The sequence below is a fragment of the Myxocyprinus asiaticus genome, chromosome 24 (assembly GCF_019703515.2).
Source record: "Myxocyprinus asiaticus isolate MX2 ecotype Aquarium Trade chromosome 24, UBuf_Myxa_2, whole genome shotgun sequence".
Lineage (NCBI taxonomy): Eukaryota > Metazoa > Chordata > Actinopteri > Cypriniformes > Catostomidae > Myxocyprinus > Myxocyprinus asiaticus.
In genome coordinates, this window is record NC_059367.1 from 8,638,827 (window position 1) to 8,664,709 (window position 25,883).

At 37.0% G+C, this 25,883-nt stretch overlaps 1 protein-coding gene across 4 annotated transcripts in view; it reads right to left on the reverse strand.

Annotated features, from left to right (window-relative positions):
• Nucleotides 1-42: 42 nt before the first annotated feature.
• The window catches only part of LOC127415111 (phosphatidylinositol 4-phosphate 5-kinase type-1 beta-like), a 58,336-nt gene continuing 32,495 nt past the window's right edge, over nucleotides 43-25,883 (reverse strand). For 2 of the 4 annotated variants that reach the window (XM_051653672.1, XM_051653671.1), the window contains exons 7-15: nucleotides 24,720-25,016; nucleotides 10,474-10,667; nucleotides 9,384-9,467; nucleotides 9,217-9,265; nucleotides 9,022-9,106; nucleotides 7,386-7,541; nucleotides 5,943-6,081; nucleotides 3,570-3,687; nucleotides 44-1,133 (exon numbers count right to left, since the gene is read on the reverse strand). In XM_051653672.1, coding sequence (XP_051509632.1) covers nucleotides 1,131-1,133; nucleotides 3,570-3,687; nucleotides 5,943-6,081; nucleotides 7,386-7,541; nucleotides 9,022-9,106; nucleotides 9,217-9,265; nucleotides 9,384-9,467; nucleotides 10,474-10,667; nucleotides 24,720-25,016 — 1,125 coding nt within the window. In that variant the 3' untranslated portion in view covers nucleotides 44-1,130. Of the gene's footprint in view, nucleotides 1,134-3,569; nucleotides 5,843-5,942; nucleotides 6,082-7,385; nucleotides 7,542-9,021; nucleotides 9,107-9,216; nucleotides 9,266-9,383; nucleotides 9,468-10,473; nucleotides 10,668-24,719; nucleotides 25,017-25,883 lie in introns of all 4 variants that reach the window. The other 2 variants (XR_007892910.1, XR_007892909.1) reach the window with 2 other exon arrangements.

The following is a 25,883-nucleotide window of genomic DNA, read 5'->3' on the forward strand; positions in this document are numbered from 1 at the left end:
ATATATATATATATATATATATATATATATATATATATATATATATATATATATATATATATATAATTTCTTTATTTTTTTATTTTTTTTAAATTTATTATAATTTCTTTAATTTTTTTTTGCAGTGTATAAATGTTTACTGCTGATACAAATTTCACTCTTGATTATCAGGAGCTGATGTACCAGCATAAATCTGAGCATGACTAAAAATTGTACAGTGAAAGTTACACATACGTATATTTACAGTACATGGCATGTCTGTGCTCATAGTTTTGAGAAATGAAGTCACACATTGACTGTTTCCTAGAAACTGTGTGTTTCCTTGGAATTAAAATGTCAAGATTATTACTCCAGTGAGGAGAATTACAATAACACACTTATATACTGTATGAAAATTGCACATTTTAAAAATATTTGAACTGCTGTGTTACCTACATAGAGTTTAAGTCACAAAGCATCTATGCCACTAAACACTAAATCCTTTAAAGGGATAGTTCACGCAAAAAGGACTTTTCGTTGTATCTTTTATCCATATAATGAAAGTAGATGGTAAATAAGACTAACATTCTAACATCTCGTTGTGTTCCATGAAATAAACAAAGTCATAAAGGTTTGGAACAACATGAGTAAATTAATTTGCATTGTGTGATCTATCCCTTTAGGAGGTACTGTGTAGTTGCTAGCCATTTATGCAAACTGTTTCTGCATAACAGATAAGCAAATTTATTGCATGTCTCCTAAACAAAGAATGATGACATCACATGAAGTCAAGTCTATTTTCAGTCGGACCCCAGAGCTGCCATTTTATCTAAGGTCTGTAAAGTTCTTTTGCAGTGAAGCAGCACAAAAACACAGCCAGCTCTGCTTATTTGGTTGATGGCGTCCATGAATGTAAGATCGTGTGACCTCTTAGGCCACTTAAAGCTACAACTCCTGCTAACAGTTTTGCATTGTGATTTGATGTATAAATATGTATGTTGGTAGTTGTAGCTGTTATACTGGCGAATGTCTGCACAATGATGTGTGGTTTGGCAGCAGGGGGCGCTCTCTGCACATGAGAATCCAAAGGACCATAGAAGCAGGTGATGAGGAGGACTGAAAGATGATGAAGGATCATCTCATTTGGCTCCTCACTTAAACAAAAAAATTGTAACAAATGTTAGAGATTGTGTAGAAATAAGTTAAAGGAACTGTCTACCCAAAAATGAAAAAGTCTTATTTTTGAAAGACAGTAAAGGGATAGTTCACCCAAAAATGAAAATTCAGACATTGTTTACTCAACCCTGTGTTGCTATAACCCTATACGACTTACTTTCTTTTTCTTAACACAAAGGGAGAAATTGTGAAAAATGTTTGTGCTCAGTGATGTCATACAATGGCAGTTTATAGTGACCACCTCTTCAAGCTTCACAAGGACACAAAAGTATAATTCAAAAGTCTATTAAATTATCCCATGAGAATCATGATTGTTATGAAAGCATATGATAAAGTTTGAGAAACAAACCGAAATCTAATGTATTATTTAGTGAAAATGTTCACTGACTGTTGATCTCCTGTGTCATGATAGGGCAAGATAGCAACAGTTCATGCAGCCCCCTCGCGGCATTGGGGCGTCCAAGCGAAAAATAGTTTTTTTATCTAAAAACAGGTCCTCCACAGCGATAGTGACAACAGAACACAACACAGCTGCACACAAAACAGAGAACAGAACTTACTAAACAGGTCTGAAGAGTTTGTAGTCAAAGGATTTATGCATTTCTATGCCCAGCCTTATTTTTTTATTTATTTTTTTTGGACCGGTGCCAGTTCACAGTGGACGGAGTTACCCGCGCGATGCTGAAAACTGAAAACAAGCGATCGATAGAATGTATCGTCGCTCGTCACTGCTGGTTAGGACAAAAACTCTGATTACCAAAGAAAATATACCTTTTCTCTGTTTTATATACAGCTGTGTTGTGTTCTTTTGTTACTATCGCTGTGGATGACCTGTTTTTAGATAAACAAATTGAGTTTTCCCTTGAACGCCCCAATGTCGCAAGGGGGCTGTGTGAACTGTTGCTCTCGTGCCCTATCAAGAATCGTACGCAGGAGATCAACTGTCAGTGAACATTTTCACTAAATAATACATTAGATTTTGGTTTGTTTCGCACCAAACCTTATCGTAAGCTTTCATAATAATCATGAGTCTCATGGAATAATTTATTAGACTTCTGAATTATACTTTTGTGTCCTTTTGAAGCTTGAAGAGGTGGTCACCATAAACTGCCATTATATGACATCACTGAGCACAGCATTTCTTCACAATTTCTCCCTTTGTGTTAAGAAAAAGAAAGAAAGGCATATAGGATTATTACAACAAAGGTGTGAGTAAACAATGACTGAATTTTCATTTTTGGGTGAACTAAACCTTTAACCTCAAATTGACTTAAAATCTTTTACATTCAAAATAGCTTTTATTTTTGTTTGTCACATCTACACATGAAATCAATATTTAAAAATCAAAGTTCATAGAGTTATTAGCAAAGAATAATAGTAAGTAACAAAGACAGTAGTAATAATTATAAAGTTAATAAAGGGTTTACGGAGCAACAATTGGATGTAACTATTTGCACTGGCTATTTGCACCCTAAATGAAATCCTGTGACTACGGGGTTATATCGTCACTATTTTCACAATACAGCACTGCCTTGAATGGTTACTGTATAATAAATATAGGCTATTAAGGCCACACATTTTTATTAAAATGCTATTTTATCAAGAAAATTATAAAAGATATCTCTAACATGTAAATATTTGGTCTCAAAGTGAGCTGCATACACATAGTCCACAGTATACTGTACATAGTAGCTTGGTAAAAAGGTGTTGTGTGTCAGCCGTTACTATATTGTGTATTTTAGCATTTTAGCTGGAATGCTGTACTGGCCAATCAGCAACCAGAACCAGAACTATCTGTTTTATAATTTGTGATAATAACTAGCAGTCCACTTATTATTTTAGAAAATCTGTTACTTGATTGCTTAGTTTTTGTATTTTATTATTAATATTATTTTAATATAAAAATGGTTTATATTTTTATTTATTGTTCCCATTGTTATATGTTAATATTTTCTGCATTTTTATTTAAATATCTTGTTTTCTCCTATATAAGCACCACAGGAAGTTTCCTTTAATGGTGCTATAGAAAAATAGCTGCACATTATCTTTTACTTATTTTTATTAGTTTATGTAATTATGAAAGTTGTTGATATCATTAAGGTTATTTTTTATTCTTTTTTTTTTTTTTTTTCTAAAGTTATATTGCCATAAATATATTTTTGCCTGGGACAAGGGTCAGTTATACAGTTCAATGATCATTATACACAATATTTGACCACATATGCTGCCATTGATCAATTATTACCAAGTATTTCAGAGAACAGTGTAATAAAACCTTTAATAATATATTAATAACTTATTATTAATTACTGCAACTTAATAACATTAACTATCACTTTTGACAATACAGTATCACATCCAATACCTCCCAAGAGATCCAATCCACTAACTGTAATACTAATGCACAAACTTACAAAGTAGACGTCCAGCACTGAATCATCATCTCGATCTATGTCCATGGTGCTTTGCTCGGATGACAGACAGATGGCGCTGTCATCCAATGTGAAAGTTGAGCAGGAAACAATGCCACTTCTGATCCACAAAGAAAACCACACCATTGAATTAAAAAGCGCAAAGCCAAGTTAAGAGTTCTCAAAATGTAACTGCAAAAATTGATGGTCTCAAAATATGAATTAGCATAGTGTGTTTGCAGTGATCTGAGGAAATATGTGTGGGCTTGTCTATTTGTTTATGAAAAAGAGACTGAGAAAGAGCATGTCAGCTGTAATATTTCTTGTGGCTATGACACATTTCAGACACTGAGAGTATTCATTAACACAGGCTTGTCCTTTACATAATCAAACATTTTCTAGAATTCATCACATGCCAGAGTGTTTTTTAACTCATCAGTACACTTGTCAATTGGTTAACTAGATTCACACAACATAGTAAGTCGTTCCAACTAGGGTTGGGCAGTTAAATGATCCCGATATCGATTTATAAAATCCTAAGATCGATCTTTTAAAGTTTACGTCAGTTTTGTTAATTATTATGTCTGTTAAACAGCAACTGAGCTGCTCCGTTTGGGCCCTGTTGTTCATTTTTTTAATTAATATGTTCGTAATGTACCAGTTTACAAGGTTCCCTGTGTAATTTACAGCATTAGCTGAGAGAGAATTTCTTTCATATGTAATGTAAGCAAAATGGACATTATAACTGAAATATAGGCTACCCAAATGAATCAGGATTTAATCAAATAGTATCTAAATCGTAATCAAACCGAATCAAATCAGGATACCCAGCCTTAATTCAAGCTGTAAATATTCTTGAGAAAGTTTATTAGTACTCTGTTGTTGTAAAATAGATTTTTAGGCCACGTCCACAATAATATGTTTTGAAAACGCATACATTTTGCTATGTTTGTTCATCTAATCGACACTAGAACGCATTTCCTCCACCAAAAGCTCTCCATTATCGCACACTTTGGAAAACGATGACGTTAGGAAACTGAACACAGAGTTTTCAAATGACAATGGATTAGTGAAGATGTGGCCTTAGATTTTCTGAAGAACATATGAGTGTGCAAAACTCCTTCCCTTACAAAAACCGACAGTTCATGGCAAATTTGCCGCAATCTGCCACTCGTTATTTTCACATGCAAATGAGCTTGTGATTCGCCTCAAATGTTTAGCAGAAGTTTGCAGCTCTTCACCGGTAGTGGTGAGCCTACAGCAAATCTTTGGCAACAAAAACCAATTTGCCACAAAGCTCATTTGCATGTGAAAATAATCAATGGCAAATTTGCCATGAACTCTCGATATTTGTAAGGGTTTCGATAAGGCTCACACTTTTTTTCCACCCATTTTATCATCTGCTATTGCTTAGTAACAGCATACCTCTCCTCAACAAGCCATATCATTTGAGGTATCATTCAGCACCACTAATTAATATATCATACTGATTAAGTCAAAGATAACAGCTGACAATGTTATGTAACTCAACAATCATTGTTTAAGCTCAGGAATACCAAATGTTCCCTTCTGTGTCATAAAACTAACACCATTATATCCTTCCTTAGCAAGCAGGTGAAATATTTATGAGGTCTTTTTACAGGAATTCCACTTAAAACAGGTGTGTGTCTACGGTGGGGATATCAGTGAAAACCAGACACAAAGAATCAAACAACAGGACAAGTGTAGCATGACAGCACCTGGTCAGTTTCTCACGCCAACTGTAGCATCATACAGGAAATTTATCATAAATAATTAAAGGGACAGCTCACCCAAACATAAGAGTTACCTCGTCACTCTCATGTCCAAACCTGCACAACTTTCTTCTGCATAACACAAATACAGGTGTTTAGCAGAATGCTCTTCCACAATCAGCTCATTTCCATACAGTGAAAGTGGATGGTGACCAGGGGCTGTCAAGCTCCAAAAAGCACCATAAAAGTATGATAATTGAAAACCAAACAACTCATGCACTATATTCCAAGTGTTCTGAATCCAGTGAGAAATAGACCAAAATATTGCAAGTTATATGCTGAAAACTTGCTCGACAGCCATGGTCACCATTCACTATCATTGTATGGATTAGAGCAGCTTGATAATTCTGCTATAAATAACTCCTTTTGTGTTTCACGAAAGAATGAAAGTCATTCGGGTTTCGAAAGACGAGAAAGTGAACTATTCCTTTAAATGTAGCATTGTTTGACTATTTTCTCAAGGAGTTGGATAGTTCAGTGTCTCTGTGGATGAAATAGGAAGGTAACAGATTTGTGTCAGGTTTATGGGTTTGAATGATGCTAAGGGTCAGAATGTTTGTGATATGTGTGTGAAAGGTGTCACCTTTTGTTTGATTTGGCCTCCAGGTAGTGTGGGGGTGAGACGAATACTGGGGGCGGGGAGAGGGTGTGGTTTAAGGAAGAGGCCTCATATGGGTAATGAGTTTGAGGAACCAGGTCAGGACGGTTATAGGACCAGAACACTGTGGTAGGAGATGATAAAGAGATCATATGAGATGGAAACAGAATAGTATAGTGAAAGAGTTACAATACACTTTAGATTTCGATTAAATACAGTACTGTCTGTACCATCACAATTACACTTGCAAAATTACGATTCATATCAGCAGCAGCTCTGAACTGATGATTACTAATACATAAGCACAAAAGTCAACAGAAAGACACTGGCAAACCTTAGCTTCTGAACAGTAGAGTTTGTGTTCAGGTTGAGAATGCAGTAAGTTGAATGAGGAAGAAATGACTCTCTGGAATGTCAGCTTGTTTTTCCGGGTTTTCCGGGGGGAACTTACTGCATTCTGGATCACATGACCAGCCGAATACTGCTTGTTTAATCTCAGTAACCACTCTGTTATTAGATACTTTCAATCGTGGATTATATTAATCATGGCTAACTGTGAGTAGTGAATTTATAGCATTTTTAACTGAAAACCTTTGCATTTGAATGATGCTGCATCGGTACATTTAGGTGTCAGCACAACAAAAACGTACTAGTGCAGCCTTAAAGGAATGTTTGGGGTTCAGTGCAAGTTAGCTCAATCAATACCATTTGCGGCATAATGCTGATTACCACAAAACATAAGGCACGTACGATGTAAGTGCCTTACTATAACTGCGGTTTCTTTGTTTTAAAAAATTTAAATAAACAAGGGACGAGTCGAAATTGTTTTTTGGTAATTAACATTATGTCACAAATGCTGTCAACTGAGCTGAACTTATATTGACCCAGAACATTCCTTGAAAAAACACCCCCTTTGCATGTGAAATGAAAGAGGCTACTAGTTTTCTATCATGTCCTAAAGTATAAAGTTCGTTTTTTTATTGCCTCATCTTTCAATAACAGCCTCTTTGCAAAGCCTACATTATATTGTAACAGATTCAAAAATGATCCACGCTGAAATGTGCCACATAACAGGTTCAAGACAGACTGAAATGATCAGGGACTTTGTTCGAAATTTCTTTTTATGTTTTTATGTTGGGATTCTTCAGAAGAATATGTAAAGCAGAAGGTGCTACACAAAACCAGGAAAAGGGTTGGCTAACTTTTCCAGACATTATCATTAGTTATTTTGGTCTTTAGGAATAATAATATCTATCCTGCTTTCGCTTTATTACCTCACCATGACTGTGCAGGCCAAGATTTTAAACACCCAACAGGTGTAATTTATGTGTAATACTATGACCCCTTTAATGTAAAAAAAAGTGCAAAAACTTACTCAACATACTCAAACCTTTCTCCTAATAGATCAACACAGTCATTGCCGCCCACCTTGTCCATCTAGACTGGCTAGACTACGGGCTCCTGCAAGTCTGTCCACCCTCTCATCGCCCTTCTCCTCCTTCTGTGTGGAAAGCACCTCCTGAGAGGAGAACTTCAGCGCAGATATGGAATTCCGTGCCCTTTTGCTTGGGGAGAAACGATTTGCTGGAGGTGTGAAGCAACAGTTTTGGAGAGCAGAAAAAGAAGGGAACAAAAGTTAATTAAGTTGTCTTCATTTACTAAAAATATAATAACTGTTACCTGGCAGCAGCCAATTAGACCATGAAATGAAACCTCTGCCCTCAGTCTAACATCATTAGAAGGCATAAAAATTAATCAGAATTCTGCTATATATTGATATAGTTGATACGAATGAGATTAAAATGATGCATTACAGTTTCATACTTCTTGTTGTTTCAAAAATAAAAAAAATATTACAGAAACAAGAAATATAAAAGAAAGAAATACTGATGTAATTCTGTTTCAAAATAATGTTGCGAATGAAATGAGAGTGGGAAAACAATGAACGTTGATGACGAGTGTATTGGTCATCCATCCATCCACCCACCCACCCATCCATCCATCCTCTCTTTATCTATCTATCCATCCATTCATCCGTCCATCCATCCGTCCATCCGTCCACCCAGACACCCACCCACCCATCTATCTATCTATCTATCCTCTCTTTATCCATCAATCCATCCATCCTCTCTTTATCAATCCATCCATACTCTGTCTCTCTATCCATCCATCAATCCATCAATCCATCCACCCAGCCACGCACCCATCTATCTATCTATCTATCCTCTCTTTATCTATCCATCCATCCATACTCTCTCACTATCCAACCATCCAACCGTCCACCCAGACACCCATCCATCTATCCATCTATCCATCCACCCAGCCACCCACCCATCTATCTATCTATCCATCCGTCCTCTCTCTATCCATCCATTCATCCATCCATCCTCTCTCTATCCATCCATCCATCCACCCATCCATCCATACTCTCTCTCTCTCTCTCCATCCATCCATCCATCCATGGCCTAGTAACTAGTCAGACCACCTAGCAAACACCCAGAACACCTTAGCAACAGCTTAGTACATAACCCTCAAACTGCAATCTTTAAAGCCCGCTTCAAAAAAACTCCATAAGGCTTTCAAACTTTCCATCCATCCATCCATCCATCCATACTCTCTCTCCATCCATCCATCCATCCATACTCTCTCTCTCTCTCCATCCATCCATGGCCTAGTAACCAGTCAGAACCACCTAGCAAACACCCAGAACACCTTAGCAACATTTTCGTACATACTGTAACCCTCAAACTGCAATCTTTAAAGCCCGCTTCAAGCTGCATATGGCTTTCAAGGATTTTAACATTTTTTTTTCTTTCAAACTTCAAACCAGAGTTTGTTAGTCAACATTCAAAGTTTTTCTTGACAAACTTTACTTTTCTAGTGAAAGAAAGCAAAACTTCTCTTACATTTGGGTTCTAATTCTTAATTCTAAATGGTATTTGTGAATGCCAGCATTTCCAATGCAGAACTATTGACCCAAAGATAGCATACAGGGCAAGATTACACTCAATCTAAAAACATAGCCATGTCATGCAAACAGAACGAACGTATCTTGTTGACTTACGCTGAATCTTCCGAAATACTCGGGTGCTCATGAACTTGAGAAATCTGTTTGCATAGAAACCTGGTCTGTGCACAGACACTGTATCCTGGAAGAAAGAGAATATGAGAGCATACAATTAAACAGGGAAACATCTTTAATTACCAAGTGGTATGAATAGCCTATTCATAAGCACAGATATGAGCCAAATAGACTTACACCATCATAGACGAGTGCCTTCCACGAGTGTTCTAACTTCTTCATGAATCTTGAAGTGAAATAAGAAATATTGTTAGGGATAAGGGAGCTTATGTAAAGACTGTATAAAGAGCTAAAATGAAGTCACCTGACATGTAACATGATTTTCAGATTTTTGCCAGTCTTACCTGTAAGATTGTAAAATGTCGATTATGCCAAGAAAAATAAGTAGTTTCTCATCCCTGTGTGTTCTTGCAGGAATGCCGCCCATTCTGAAGAAAAAGAAATATTTGCATATTATGTTAAAGGTTTAGTTCACCCAAGAATAAAAATTCTTTCTTCTGCAGGACACAAACAAAGATTTTTAGAATAATATCTCAGCTCTGTAGATCCATACAATGCAAGTGAATGGTGGCCAGAACTTTGAAGGTCCAAAAAGCATATAAAGGCAGAAAAAAAAGTAATCCATAAGACTCCAGTGGTTTAATCCATGTCTTCATAAGCAATATGATTGGTATGGGTGAGAAGCAGTCCTTTTTTTACATAAATATCAACTTTCACTTTCTCCTTTTTAGTTTTTGGCCATTCGCATTGTTTGTGCATATCGTCACCTACTGGGCAGGGAGGAGAATTTATGGTAAAAAAGGTCTTAAATATTGATTTGTTTCTCACCCACACCTATCATATTACTTCTGAAGATATGGATTTAACCACTGTCGTATGGATTACTTTTGATGCCTTTATATGCTTTTTGAGCTTATAAGTTCTGGCCACCATTCACTTTCACTGTATGGACCAACAGAGATGAGATAAAAATCTTTGTTTGTGTTCAGCATAAAAAAGAAAGTCATACACATTACATACACATTTGGGCTAACTATCTCTTTAACATGTCCCCCCCCCCCCCCAAAATAATGAAAATAATAAACAATTACTTTTTGAGATGTTTTGACTTCTTAATGGTAATTTTTATTAGATTCTCATAACTGGGATTTCAAAATGTGTTTTATTTAACATTTAGTAGACGCTTTTATCCAAGGCGACTTACAGGGTATTCATTCTATACATTTTATCAGTTTGTGTGTTCCCCAGGAATCGAACCCATGATCTTTCTGTTGCTAGCGCAATGCTCTACCAGTTGTGCTACAGGACTTAAATCAGCATAAATTAAAGGCAGTATGACAAATACTATTATATATGAATTTAAATAATACATATTTTTGTATTGATGTATTTGTATGAATATATATGAACAGCTAAAATACTCGTAATACTCACGTGTCGTCCGTTGTCAAGGCCTCAGCTGCTTTGCCATCTCCCTGAATAGACTCCATGGCAGTGGAGTAAAGAACTCTCTGTGCTACCGTTCTCCTGCCGTCTACAACACTGACGTCGTCTCCTCTGTGACGTTCGTCCAACACATGGACTCCCAGCAGCAGACTGTAATCCATGATCTTAAAACTCTCCAGCACCTGAACCACATACAAAACATCTTACATCAGCAGAAAATCTATAACTGACACTGTGAATCTCATGCACAATATGATTGTTGTAATGAAAGTGCCAGACTGACTGGCACTTTACACACATATTTCAGATTTAATCCATGGGAGTCACGAATCAAACCTGATGTCAAGCATTAAAGTGCAAATAATAATAATAATAACAAAAAAACTTAATTAAATAACAGTGAGGTGAAAAGGTTAAAATATGCTCTGAGATAGCAGCATGGGAAAGTCTGCACAGTACTTCCAAAAATGAGTCAGAGGAAAAGCTGTTTATGAGTGGTGAAGTACTACCCACATTGAACAGAGTATCAGCATTTATTAATAGGTCACCAGACAAAAATCCTCTGCGGTGATTACTGGCTAAAAATACCCATAATGCTCCAAAAGGAAACAAGCACAACAATATTCCAAATTACGAATGCACTTTTATGTGATTTGTCAGAGTACAAAGTGTACTCTGGGTGTTAGTGTATGTTTGAATCATTTATTAGAATCATCAACAGCATATCATGTAATTAAACTGAAAAAAGGCCTAAGCTTTCAATTGAATTTATTACATGATTTGCTGATGGCAAAGTCAATATATCGTTTATTATCATTGAACATAGCCGTGTTCTATTCACAAAGAACGTGTTCTAGATTTCATCTGCACTATTTTTTAATTGTTGATCCATTTACACATGAATCAGATGGAAGATGGAAGGAGTATTTTTTATTATGGTATTTATGTATAAGTCAGGGGACATGTTTTGTTTTTATAATTAAACTAAATTAATGCGTTAAATAATCTGAATACTATTAGGCCTACAGTACGTAACATGACAGGCCTATACATAGTTACAGGGTTCCCAAACTTTTCACTGCACAATTTTCCAGGACATTTCCAGGACATTTTATGTACCTATCGGGTGTAATATTTATGCAAAAACACATGAGTGGTCATGATGTAAATTATATTGTGGTTACTGGATGGTTATCTTTTCTGAATTCTGTATTCGACAGTTTAATTAAATTTTATTATTGGAAATATAGTTATTTTAATTAATTAAAATGCACAAAGCACAAAGGAAACATTACCTTGACTCTGAAAATGCATCCATGGCCATGTGCTGAAATTCAAGCTTTTGAGATTTCGCAATAGCAAAGTAGACATCAGACTTATTTGACATGTTCTTTGTTGCAACACTGTTAAAAGGCATCATTTGTGGATTTTCCAAGAGATAAAACTTGTCGCACACGTGCCAATGGGTTAAGATTTCTATTCGCACATTGTAATTTTTTAAATCACAAATGTGAGCAAAATTGTCACACTGTACAGCCCTGCATCTACTACACACACACCGACCGTGCGTGATGCTCATGACTCCCCTTATGAAAATCGAGAGTTCATGGCAAATTTGCCGCCAACTTGCTGCAAATTCGCCACTGACAATATTCACATGCAAATGAGATTTGCGGCAAACTTGCAGCGAGTTGTCCATTGTTGCCAAAGGTTTGCCGGAGGTTTACTACTACTGGCGAAGAGCTGCAAACTTCTGGCAAACATTTGCGGCAATTCAAAAGCTCATTTGCATGTGAAAATAACGAGTGGCAAATTTGCAGCTAGTTTAGATTTTTTTGTAAGGGTCTGTGCTGTCAGTGTTTAAGCGGCCGGCTTCAAACATTCATTTTGAAGCACGCAGCACATGCAGATTATTTATGTATTTAATTAAATATCACCCTTTTGCGCTTTTATAATCACACTAGGACATATTGCGATTTTAACTTGATTAATTATGCACTCAAACATTCGTTTTCGTTCCAATTATGTCACATTCCATGACAATAGCTAATGCTATTTTTATGACTGGGTTCAGTGATTCTGTCCGCATCTTCCATATCGGGGAAATGTGGTAACAGCGGTATAAGCATACTCCGATCATTGAATTACTGAAAATTAATTCATTTTACATGTGTAAAAGCTGCATAAGACATTGGGTGTGAATTCCTTTTTTTTTTTTTTTAATCAGCGTTTTGACCTTCATCATCGTCTAAAGTTTACAACTCAAATGTTTTTGTTGTTAACACAACAGCAACGCTGGAACGAAAAAATCATATTTTGCACTTTATCAATACTTACTTAAACTATTTCATCAGGGCAAAGCAGAGATGACAGCAGATGTGCAGAGAATGTACCTGACAGGGCTTCGTTCATAACAATCAACCGTTGATGTAGCTTCACAACGCGCAGCCACCAGCAGTGACAAAGCGATACGAATTTGTGTATTTGATACCTATCCCAAATCCCGATCATTACCATGTTTTTTTACATGTAACAAAAACCTTGTTAGTGACACAGTCAAACAGTTTTATTGTACTAAAATATTTTCCAGGACAAATAATTATTTTCCAGGACATTTAGGATTTTTTTTTTTTTTTTTTTTTTCATTTTGCATGACTTTTCCATGACTGGAAAATTGCATTGCGAAATTCCAGGTTTTCCAGGATGCGTTCCATATAACGCCATAAGGTAACTCTGAGTTACCTTATGGTGTTATATGGAACAAGCCCAGACAAGCAACTTAAAGCTACAGCAGTGAACCAATAATAGGTGAAAATAATTTCAGTTTTGCATGGCGCTCTTGTTCCACTCGTTCCCTCCATATTCAAATGCATATTATTGGAATAGGGACACACAAAACATACTTGTTTTGCATCCCGTCAGGAATGCCTAAAAGCCTCTAAAACAGCCCTCATCTAGGTCATGGTAATACCTGACGAAGGCCACAGCGGAAGGTAATAGCCCTTGTTTGGTCACTCAAAGGGACAGATATAAAGAGAATTGTTTTTTCTCTTACATGGAGCCATTAGGTCAAAGGTTTACTTCTTAGTTAATTGTCAAATGTTGTGACAAAGAGGATTGAATGTCTTTTAACATTTTAATTTGCTCTGAGAAGGTGTTTGAAAAATGTCCCTATTTACAAAATCCCTTAGGCTTGAGATGTATAAACATTGTAGGCAGCAGTCATCTTCAAAAACTGGTTTGACAAGATATTTCCATGGTGGAAGACTCTAAGTAAAGATCATTATTAAGATAAAGCTAATCTAAGCCTTTTGGTTTTTAATTGACCACTTCAAAACAAAAGAGCAGAGATTGTGCAGAGATATGTTGGCTTGACAAAAATCAATCAATGAATCAACCAATCAATCAATCTGTCTGTCTGTCTAGATTTTTTAAACTATGACCTTAACATTTCAAGCTTTTAAAATGATTTAAAACTTTCAGGCATGGCTTTTTCAAACCATCAGAATTTATACAAACATCACTGATAATCCTGTAATATACAGGTGAACAAATGTGAACAGTCTGTTTAATTTGAATACTCTTCCTGTTTTTAAAATTCTTTATGTAAAGTTCATTCCATTTTCCCCGGAAAACATCTTGGGCTCTGGGGCAGCAGTCAGCAGTGACGTGTTGTCATGCCACTACTATATAAAATCACATGTTTTGCTGCTATGTGCTGACATCAGTGGAGTCAGCAGAAATGAGATTGTGTGAGCAGCCAGGATGTTCTCTGCACATTAATTAACAGCAGGAATTAGGTGCAGTTTCATCAAGAAAATATGTCACTTGTAATTGCTCTCATGTGAACACACAGATAGTGGCAGATTGTTTAATGACCACCTGGGGAAAAAAATATTTTGGTATTTGTGTTTTATTTCAAATCATTAAAGTTTCTGAAGAGTAATAACCTAGAGGTCTGCATGGCCATTAGGGATGTCATAAAATATTGATATATCAATTATTGATCGGCACTTTAATTTATCAATACGTTTTTGAGGCATTGATATATTAACATCAGCCGAATTTGTGTGCTTTCAATTCACTGTAGTCTGATGTAATAGCTTTGGGAGTCCACAAGTGGGTGATATAACATTTACTGAAACTGGTACAGCATATCACACACACATTATGAGCTGATGACAGTCCAAAGTTCCAAAGGTTTTTGTACTTCTTCACGAATGAACACAGTGACGTTGATGAGTTAAGAGTTTTAAAGATTAAAGGTTAGAGTATGAAACTGGTGTAACTGTGCAAACTGAATGATTAGAAATGGCAAAGTTTATTATGCAATTTCTCTGTATGTAGCTTTGAACAGGTTTCATTCAAGCTGTCAAACCACAAAAAGACATACATGTAACTGAAAATACACTGTGTAGACTACATGAAAGATGCATATGCAGTACACTGTATGTCATCCACTGATGGCTAGAGTAAATAATCTATGTCTTTTGGTAATGATTTGGGTCGAATTTAATGGAAAACTATGCGAGTTGCGCTCCGTGACGATGCAGAATTTTGAACAGCCTCTGGAGACAGCGAGCCCGCTGTGTGTGCGTACATACCTTCATTTAAAATAATTGTTTTGAATTTTAGGACGCGTCATGTCGTCTGTCAGATGCGTTTGGTGTGTGACCCACTTTAATTAACCCTGCCGCTCACACTTTACCAAAATTGTGTTGACAAATATATTTGAAAAGACAAAGACTATTGTGCAATGTGGAGCCCTATTTAAATCGGAAAAAATTCCGATATACTGTATATCGATAATCATCGGGAAAATCTTCCAATTATTGATACGTGAAAACGGCATCGATCCCAAGCCTAATGGCCATTAAGTTGAACATTGGTTTACTGTTTATCAAGCAGCTGAAACTTGAATCATGCGAAACAGACACATGAAGCCCTCTTTGCAACCTGAACTTCTGTAAAACACTAAATCCAGCAGTATAGACAACGCACAGCTGTACAGACACAAAAAAAACCCCACACTCAGGCTTGCATGACACTAGCGACAGCACAAAATAAGAACACGTTCTTGCGTTCAAACACAGATGGATGGAGCGCATTTCTGAGTTTCAAACTACATTTAGCGCAACACAATGGCCTAAAAAAACACTGTTTATGATGCAACGCAACCAAATGCATGTCTATATAAAGTCCCGACGGGCTCGAGTCGGATATCAGACATCTGTAAGAAACATGACAAAAAATTTTATATGTGCATTATATATTTAAAAAAGTTTTTCAGCACTTTAGCCCAGACATCTAAACTCCCACTATATTTACAAGAACCACATTTTGCATATAGTTCCTCAACTACAGTACGTATGATATTACAAAATGATTTGTTTATATAGCATTTAGGTCCAGGAGCCGGATTCACACAACGTTCTTAAGAAGACATTTTTTCTTAACTACCATTTTCTTCTTAATTTCTAACTAAAGAAAAAAGTTAAGAATATTTATGTGATGAGGAGGAGGGCTAATCAGCCGGGAGGGGGATAAAGATGAGCCGGAGGCGCCAGTTCAAGAGAGAGAGAGAGAGACACACGTGGCTGCGTTGCATGTGTGACTGTGTTTATTTATGTTTGTTTTATGTTGAGTTTTATCATTTAAATTTACTTTGACTGTTTAGACGGTTCCCGCCACCTCCTTGCCCACCTTACCCTGTTACATTTGTGGTGAAGCCCGGGAAGGAGGAGGGATGTGCTGTCGTGGAGTTCTGGCCGCTGTTATCCGCCAGGGGAGCAGCTGCGGCTGTCTGCCTGGGTACGGAGGGGTCGCTACCGGCCGCCGAGAGCCAGAAGAACTGCTGCCGTCTGCCGAAGAAGGGGAGGAGTGGTTGAGGATCGGGCGACAGCGTGTCCGGGAGCTGGCGGACAAGCGGACAAGTTTCTCTCTCCTCTATCTCTCTCTCTCTCTGTCGCTTCTCCTCGCTTCCTTGTCTCTCCCCTTGTCTCCCCCAGGGCTCCTAAAGGCGGGGAAGACCTGCTGCCAGGCATGGCCGGAAGGGCAACATCCCCTCCAGGAACGGAGGGGAGTGCATCATGCTGGGGGTTTCCCCTGCCTGAGTCGGGCGATGGAGGAGCGTGATGAGGAGGAAGGTAGGGCCAGGCCGGGCCGTGAGGACACATGGCCAGCCCTGTATCGGGCTAATCAGCCGGGAGGGGGATAAAGACGAGCCGGAGGCGCCAGTTCGAGAGAGAGGTGCACGCGGCCACGTTGCATGTGTGTCTGTGTTTGTTTTATGTTGAGTTTTATCACTGAATTTTATCATTATGTTGACTGTTTAGCCGGTTCCTGCCTCCTCCTTGCCCACCTTACCCCATTACAATTTTGTATTCCTGAAAAAACTTCTTAAGAAAGTTCTTATCTATTTTCTTAAGAAAAAATGTAAGCATTAAAATTCTCTAAAAAAAATAAAATCCTAAAAATCGTCATAAATAACATCTTGAAGTTAGGATAACCCCACAGTTGTCTTAAATTCTAAAAAGTACGATGTTTAATGAATTTACTTGGATTTTTCATGTTGAGTCTGAAGTCGCAATGGGCTGTTTACGTAGAAATGTGATTTTAGACCAAAAAAACTTTTTTGACTGTTTTATCTTATTTTTATTTTCAGCTTGTAAATGTTATCACCAAATTCAAACAATAAATGTTGTTTTGAAGCTTTTTAATGTGTTGACTAATCAGCTATTTCAAATGGATGCGCTGCATATAGCGCTCTCTTTACACAATCTTTAGAGTTTATAGAAACATAATAATTATAACATTAGAAAGCTGAGACATTCTTTTTCACCACTCCTATCGGAGTTTGGCACAGCGGAGACAGCCTTTGCCACCCTTTCCCATTTACCTGCCTCTTAATTTCCGACGTGATATTATCAAGCTTCCCAAGGAGAACATTTTCCTTGAAGTAATTTCCTCAACAAGAACATCCAGCTCTTGTCTACTGAAGTTTTTGTTTCTTTTCTTTTCTCCATGTCAAATTAAAATGTATAAAATGGTTAGCAGCAAGTAAATTCCCTATGACGGTTAATGTCGTTAAACTAACACATCTCACGCACTTTGCATTTAAAAAAATTATCGCAAAGTGCTTGTTACTTTAAAAAAAAGGTTAATAGCTAAATTTAGCATTACGATTTACCAGTGTTGAAGTATTGAATTTGTTGTAGGCTATTATACAAAACAACTCCATGAGCAGGCTGATCAGACAATGTCGATGTTAATCCGCTTTCCCTTAATCGCTTAAACGGCGTAAAGAAATCTGGGTTCTCGTTTACATGACGTTTCAGAACACTGCTTACTGCAAAAACCCTGGAATAAATCACTTTCTTAAGTACATGTAAACGTGGTCACTGAGAGGACAACAATACTAGTGGTGCAGAAATTACACAATGCACCTTTAAATTTGGTCCCTCAATCTTGAATATTTAGATACATCCTTGCACCATTAATCAACTAAATCTCTGTAACAAAAATACAAATCAGACAAACCAATTACTTGTTATTGTAATAAAGCTCTATGGTTAATTAGTTACTGTAGCACATGAAGGTACATTTTGCTTTATATACAGTAATAAGATGTACAATATGTACTGAAAGCCAAAATACACCAGCAGCTCTCTTCTTACTGTAAAAAGTAAAAGACAACTGCTAGCACTATGAGTAGCCCATCATTAACCTCCATTTCCAAGCTCTCCAAAAAGACCGGAACCATTATTTTTCATGTGTCAGGGACAGTGTAATGGCAGCAATCTTTACTGTCAGCCTCGGGTCATTAAAATGAATGCTTACACTTTTCCGTTCACCGCATATAAGGCATTTAGACAGAGTGAAGATAAACGGCTGGGATATGCTCTGTGCCGTATTGAAATCCCATAAGGGCTGTTAAAATATGTTGTCTGATCAGTGATGGGTTGCAAAGAATGATCCATTTACAGGCAGCAATGCCTTACTGTTCTTAATTCTTATAGATATGGCTTTAATGTGCTCTGCATTTGGTGGCTGTGAGGCCCTGGGTGTGTTGCTTACTCAGGAAAAACTTTCTGCTTAGTGTTCATTTCACTTTGTTAACAGGACAAAGCCAAAAGGAAAAGCTAACAATAAAATCTTAGAGTGGACACTTATAGTATTTATGGGAATTTGTTTGGATTGCAGTAAGTGTGTGTGTGTGTGTGTGTGTGTGTGTGTGCTTCCTTGCATTAAGCACAATACTTTTTAAAAAGCACATAGTGTTAAAAGGAAGACAATATAAAGAAAAAAGTAGATTCAAAAGATTAAAGAACTTGTTAACAACAATTTCAGAATATCAAAGAAATCACGCAGGCAATCTGTAAAAGACTATGACATTCTAAAATGCTGAAGTTAGGTTGTATGTAGTCTTAAGGCTAGAGTTGTTTTTCCGCGTGCTGTTATGTCTCGTGTACAGTTAAGCGCTCTAACTTTTCAAACTATTCTGTTTTGAACACGAGCTGATATGGAGGCGATTCCGACTACTTTGTGATGCACTCAGACGTGGACTGTTCACGTGTTGAGATAAACTTGGCTGCATGTGGACAGTCCGAGCATACTGTGATGAACGCACGTGCACTGTGCGAGAGAACAGCATGCTAAAAACCAAAAGTAGGGTAATTCCATGTCAAAGCAACCAAACTTTTTCTAAAGAAAGAAAAACATAGATTATGATGAAAACCAAAATATTAAATGCCATGGATTGATATTTACATTTCTGAATTCAAAAAACTAGTTATAGGTATTGCATTAACTGAAAAGCAACATGCGTTGCTTATTCTTATTAATATGGTTAGGACTCTCAAAAATTACAATTTTGACTATTGTTTTTATGTGAATAAATAAAGATATATTTCCAGTTTCAAAATTTTTTGTGCTTCAGACCTTTGTTTTGTTGGACAAGAAAAACTAGCTTCATACATGTGACCCACATTTGGTTTTGCGACAGTTGAAAATGGATATAATTGAACAGTTTTCAGATGAAGCCACATTAAGGGCCCTATATCTCTGGGATTTTACTATATAGGGCCCTATAAATGAAGACACAAAAAGGAAAGTTTGTTCAGAACCAGAATCTAAAATGATATTAAGATATATTTAATATTTCTGGAATTACAGGCACTCCAACTTTGGAAAAACAACACAAAAAGAGTGTTTTTCCCATTTTTGGACACCAATGGTATATAATGCAACATGGGTGCTGAAGTCAACTGATTTTAGTAACTGACCTACCTATCTCTGTGTAAAAATAAAATAATGATGTTGCCAACTTTATGGGGTTCTTTATTTATCTATAGTTTTGGTCCAAAATCATAGGCGAAAATGTATTCTCTACAAAATAATGGATTACTCAGTAAATACTGATCCATGGCATTTAATAGCTTTTGGCTTTCATCATAATTTATGTTTATCTTTTTTTATCTAAGGCATCTAAGTTTATGTATGTCATCAATAGCGGTTAACTTCCGCAATTCCAATTTCAGAAGGGAACTGTATTGGAGTTCACATGAACCGCACCCATGACCACCTTTTTCGGGGTGCGTTTAGCAGGTGCACAGCATTCACATCATCAAAACAAACTAAACTTTGACGTCAAATGAACCCAGTTGCGCACCAAAAGTGCTAGTGTGAAAGCACCCTTGGCATCAGATGGCACACCTCTATTTTATAGTTTTCTGTACAACGGTTCATTGGTACTGTCACGCCTTTATTCAATTACATTTTTCTTCAGGGAGCTATTATTGTGGTATCTATTTAAGATATCCCTGAAACTAAAAGGCTTGTAAAAACAAAATGAACCATGGTTGGTCACTTTACATGTCAATAAAAAGGCCTCTTCCTGTCTAAATGGGCAGTTTTTAGCTGGAATAAGCTGCAATTTGGACTTCATGTTGCAAATCAAAACTCTAGCTACACCAGACTAAATCGCAGGGAGTTCTCATGGGCTACAGTGGACAGACTGTCACCAAACATGGTCAGTATTGTGTGAAACTTCAGTTCTCAGTCTTCCCTAGCTTGGCCCTCTTGTGACTTGCATTATGGCTAATCCTTTTAGCTGTTCAGTGCTCATAGAGGCCAGACAGAACATACTTGAGGTGCCAAGAAAGAAATCTGGCCTTTTCAGGAAATAGACTGTTATAAATGGAACCCTCAGTCGCTAACCTTTTTAACATGTCATGTCTGGAATGCCACCAAAAATGGCAACATCGTGAAGCTTTATTGGTAAACAAAATGAACAGGAAAAAAAATGCATTTGGCCCAGCGCCAGCCCCGCTCAAGAATTCGAGAAGCACAAGACAGCCACAGACTGCTGGAACATCATGCCACATTGATTTGGGTAATTCAGTTACTTGTGTTTATTTGTGATTTGTTGTTAACAGCTTGGTTTGGTGGGAACCTTAGAAGTAAAACAAATCATATCAGGGACTGTATTTGTCCTGGGAAGACACTGCAATACTCTTTAGTAATACAGTTGCAGTACTCTTACTTTATGTCGACAACTTTATGTCTCGTTTTTATTTCTACTAAGAATTTTAAGAGAATCATCTGAAACACCAGATCTCAACTAGTATTTATTTATAGGAGCTATTACTTGTAAGCTCAACCACAAGATACTAGCAACATTAAAAACCCCGTGAAATCAAAATGAACGTTTTGCTGCTTTCAGTTCATATCTATTAGCTTTAAGGTCATCTATATGCTAGTGTACTTCTAAACATTGACAACTTTAATTTTCTGATGATATAAGCATTTCTAATATGCAGTCTCTCTCTTCCAGTTAAAAAAGACTCAGTAACATAAATGACGTCATGTAGAGGTGGAGAAACCTTTTCCAATCAAATGCTTTCTAGAATGAGAACACACTTTCCCCCCACAACTGTTCAGCGTGCCTGGCTGTGTTCTAAATGGCGCTGATCATGTATTCACAGGGCACTTAGAAGAGAGCACAATCCATCCTTTAGGGCTGTTACAAACAGAATTTCTAATAAGAATCACTTAAAAAGTGAGTTCTGACTGACCGTTATCATCTTTCAGCCATCCAAAGTTCTCACTGTGGAGGGTAATCGTCTTCGAAGGGAATAGGGCATAGGGATAATCATTTCTGAATCGGACGCGGCAATGTGGGAGCTGGACGCGAGGAAAGTTGCTTTAGTTTTTGTGCAGAAGGAGTTTTTTTGGGATGTACAGCTTGAGTAAGTGTTCTTTATTCTTTAAGCTAAGTGTATAGTGATTCAAAACATGGATATATGAACTTTTACTCGCTTGTTTGGGCTGGTTATGAATTAATGTTGTCAGTTAGATCATCGCTCGGTTCTCAAGTCTTTGCAAAAGCTGGCCGGTATTGAGATCGCTTCTTAAGTTTCTGCGGTAAGCGGCTCTGACATGAGCAGCATGGTGGAAAGGGGTATTGATCATTTCCCCAGACCGTAATAAGGAATATCCCTACCATCAGAGCAATTCAAGCTTGAAGTACCACCTTCATGTTTTCAGTAGAGGGAAGTGCAAAATCTAGCTGTACAGTCGTGCAGCCATAGAGGCAACAAACCGCACTTACAGAATGCATTACATACAGCTCAAGATGAGGACTCGCTCTTATGTTCAAACACAGCTGGACGGGGCGCAATTCCAAACACAAATTCTATGTTTTAAACTATGTTTAACTTGCGTTCTAAAATGCAGTGTCAACGCTGTGTCCTAAAACACTGTATTTATGACGCAACACTATAAAAATGAGATGCCCCAAAAGCGTCCGTTTGACACGTGTACATAGACGCTTCATTACAAAATACTCTTATAAGTCTACCTCAGACAGACTGACGAATTGCTATGGACTGTGGGCCAATAAATATGTTCAATAATATGGAAATAAACAATATCTATAATATAATAATATATTGCATTTTAAAGTCACTTTTCTATTGCCAAATCAATGTTTTACTTGTCTGCCACAATAATGTGAAAAAAATATATTAATTATCAGAATTATTTTATTAAATGTATATATTATATTTGTAATTATTTAAATATGATTATTTATAATAATTTAATAATTATATTTTTCTGGGCAAACATTGATATATGTGATTAATTGCGATTAATTTGATTAACTAATTGGTATATCATGTAATTAATTTGATTAAACATTTTAATCGTTTGAAAGTCCTAAAATTGTAAGTTGCTTTGTATAAAAGTGTCTGTCAAATTAACAAATGCAAATCAGTAGACCGTAACACATATTGTTGGGCTATATATCAATCAGTTTTCTTGGGCAACAAAAAAACAATTTCTATGGTTGTCAAATACTGTCATGTATATTGAAATATCACAATAGACCATTTACCAAATATATCACAACAGACCAAGACAAACACATTAACTGTTCACAACAAAAGCCTCAAATGAAGCACTGATGGACAACTAGGAGGGAAAATATACTGTCTGATTGTTTTCAAAATCATCTCGTGGAAAAATCATAAGAACTAAAACGGTATCTACTAGACAATGTTGAGAGCCTGATATTCTGAAAAAGAAAGGAATGCCAGACTGGATTTATGCAGTATGTTTTCCCAGCTGAACGGAGAGGTTAGCCACTCAGCACATTTTTAATCTGTTAATAAGCTACTGCAAGGCCGAAAACTGTCATGAACTTGTTTTCTGTGAAACTGTGGCATCTCCTCAGAGTGGGTGCTTGTGAATAAGGGTGAAACAGAACATCCTTTCCATTCGCTAGAGGGACAGAAGACTCTCTCAGTGGTCTCAGATCAGTGTTCAGAAAGCTACTTTGAAACTGTAGTTTCCCAAGACATAATTTTGAAGCAGTTAAAAGTATAGTTCACCCAAAAATGAAAAATCTGTCATCATTTACTCACCCATTTACTCTTGTTGTTCCAAACCCAACTTTACATAACTGGTTCATAAACATAGTGGTGAACAGAAGCATTTAACCAATAACTAGCTACAAAAAATGAATTAAATGAATTCAAATGAAGCAGTGAATAATTTTTTGAAGTAGTTCATTCACACCATCCAAATAAACCAATTTACCAAAACGAATCAGACTCTCCAATGCTACATACACACACACACACACACACACACACACACAAAGAGAGGATATTAGGAGAACCCAAAGATTATAGCATCAGTTTGCTCTTTTATGTGCAATACAATGCAATAAAACAGCGATTTGGCATTTGTCACGCTACAGCATTTTAAAAACAGCTGAACTACTGTCATGCTACTAAAAAATCCAGTTCAAATAGTAATGTTGCTACTTTCGGTTAGTTACTCCCAATCACTGGTGCTGATTTATATAAAATCTGGGGAAATCTAAATCTAAATGGCATTTCTGGAATCCCCCAAAAACCCCTTTTTTCCCCCAAAACACAGGCAGGAATTCCCCCAAAACACAGGCAGGAAAACAAAACATGACAAACACATTGTTTGTCTCTATTTTAAGATAAAAGATTTTTTTGATGGCTTTTTCCAGTGATACATGAGCAAAATGATGCATTTACAGCATGATTTGTCTCTTGATACCCTGTAATCTAACACTGTGTTAACACTCAGGCCAGCTTATTAGGTTATATTAAAACTGGGCATCATGGAATCTTTGGCACACCAATGTGTTAAGTATATCTTTTAAATTACATCTTTGTGTTTCTGAATCGTGCTCCAAGTAGCACCCTTGGCATAGCAAAAAAGTTGAAAGAGAACTGTTAAAAACTCCTCTTCTGTAGCACAAAGTTTCGTGGACCAAAAAAAGCATGCAAGGATGCATATTTGGAAAACAAATAATTGGAAATCCCTGCAAAAAAGCCCTTCTTAAACCAGCCTAAGGTGGTTTGCTGGTCTTAACTGGCCACCAAGCTGTTTTCCACTGTTTTAGAAGAGTTTGGGGCACTTGTCAACTGGTCCAAACCAGCTAGACCATCTGAAAACATTCTCAGCCAGGCTGGTAGACTTGCTAGACCAGCTTAAGCTGGTTTATGATGGTCTTTTTAGCAGGAAAAGTACACCATCTGGGCACCTTTGACATTCCATTTTCAATGTATTATGATTGTTGGATGCACTAATCCTAATCTTGCATACTATTAAGGATGGGTAGTGTGCAAAGTATGCAAATGGAGATATGCAGCTAAAACCCAGACCTGACAGATTGAGATTTGCGCACTCACCCGGCAGTCTCGCTGTAATGTCTTCATCAAGGCGTTATAAGTCTCTGTGTCAAAATACAAGCCATCGTGCATGTCCACAAAGTCTAGGTCTTTATATGTGGGGCAGGCCTTTTCCCGCTCTTTCCGTGATGCTCGCCTCTTGTACGTGGAGCCTTTCAGGTCATATTTGTAGTGCATCTTTAAAGACCGCGGTAAAACATTGTTCATAACCACGAGACGAATGTTGATTCCTCCGGACTGAATACAGTACAGCCCGTAGAACTTGGGTAGGAGAGTCCTTGGGTTCTGATTGAGGTTCTGTGCAAATAAATGGAATGAAATTACTTTGTTAGTCGAACTGAAACTTAGCTTCATTTTGATTTATAACAGCAAGTCAAATGATAATTTATGTAACTCAGTTAAAGGAACAGTTCCCCCTAAAAATGAAAATTCTGTCAATGTTGTTTGGTCACAAGACATGGGAGAATTAGTGACATTTGATCTCACATGTCCTGTGACCAGTCATCACTGACATCATACATGACGCAAAGCATCTAATGGTGTCATATTTTATTTGAGAACTGCAGTGGAGGGGAAGATTTTCGACGAACAACTTTAATTTCAGACTGTTCCTCAAACAAAGCTATCGTATGGTTTTAAAGGACTTGGAATATAGCGCACAAGTCATATGGACCACTTTTAAGGTACTTTTTTTTTTGTCATTGTGGAGCTTGACAGCTTCAGTCCCCATTCACCTTGATTAAAGGGAAAAGAGCAGCTAAGATACACTTCAAAAATTCACATTTTGTATAACCCCAAAAAGAGAAAGTCATACATGAGGAACATAAAATGATGAAAGAATTTTCATTTTTGGGTGAACTATTCCTTAAATTCTAATTCTATTTTCTTTGACTGGTCCAGTTAGTTTCCACCATAGATGGCATGACTTTACCAGCAAAGGTTACGCAACACAAGAAATAAATCAAGTTTGTTAGCCATTCATCTATGGTTATTAGCAACAATGTTTACACATCATACTGAACTGGAATGGCTGGAAAAAGTGACACCGAGTACACATGACCTGTGTGACCTGACCGTGAAGAATGTATTTGAAAGTACCGTAAAATAAAATGTATTTTAAATGCTCAAATCAAGTTAGTCCTCAGAATATACAGGCCATAGTGC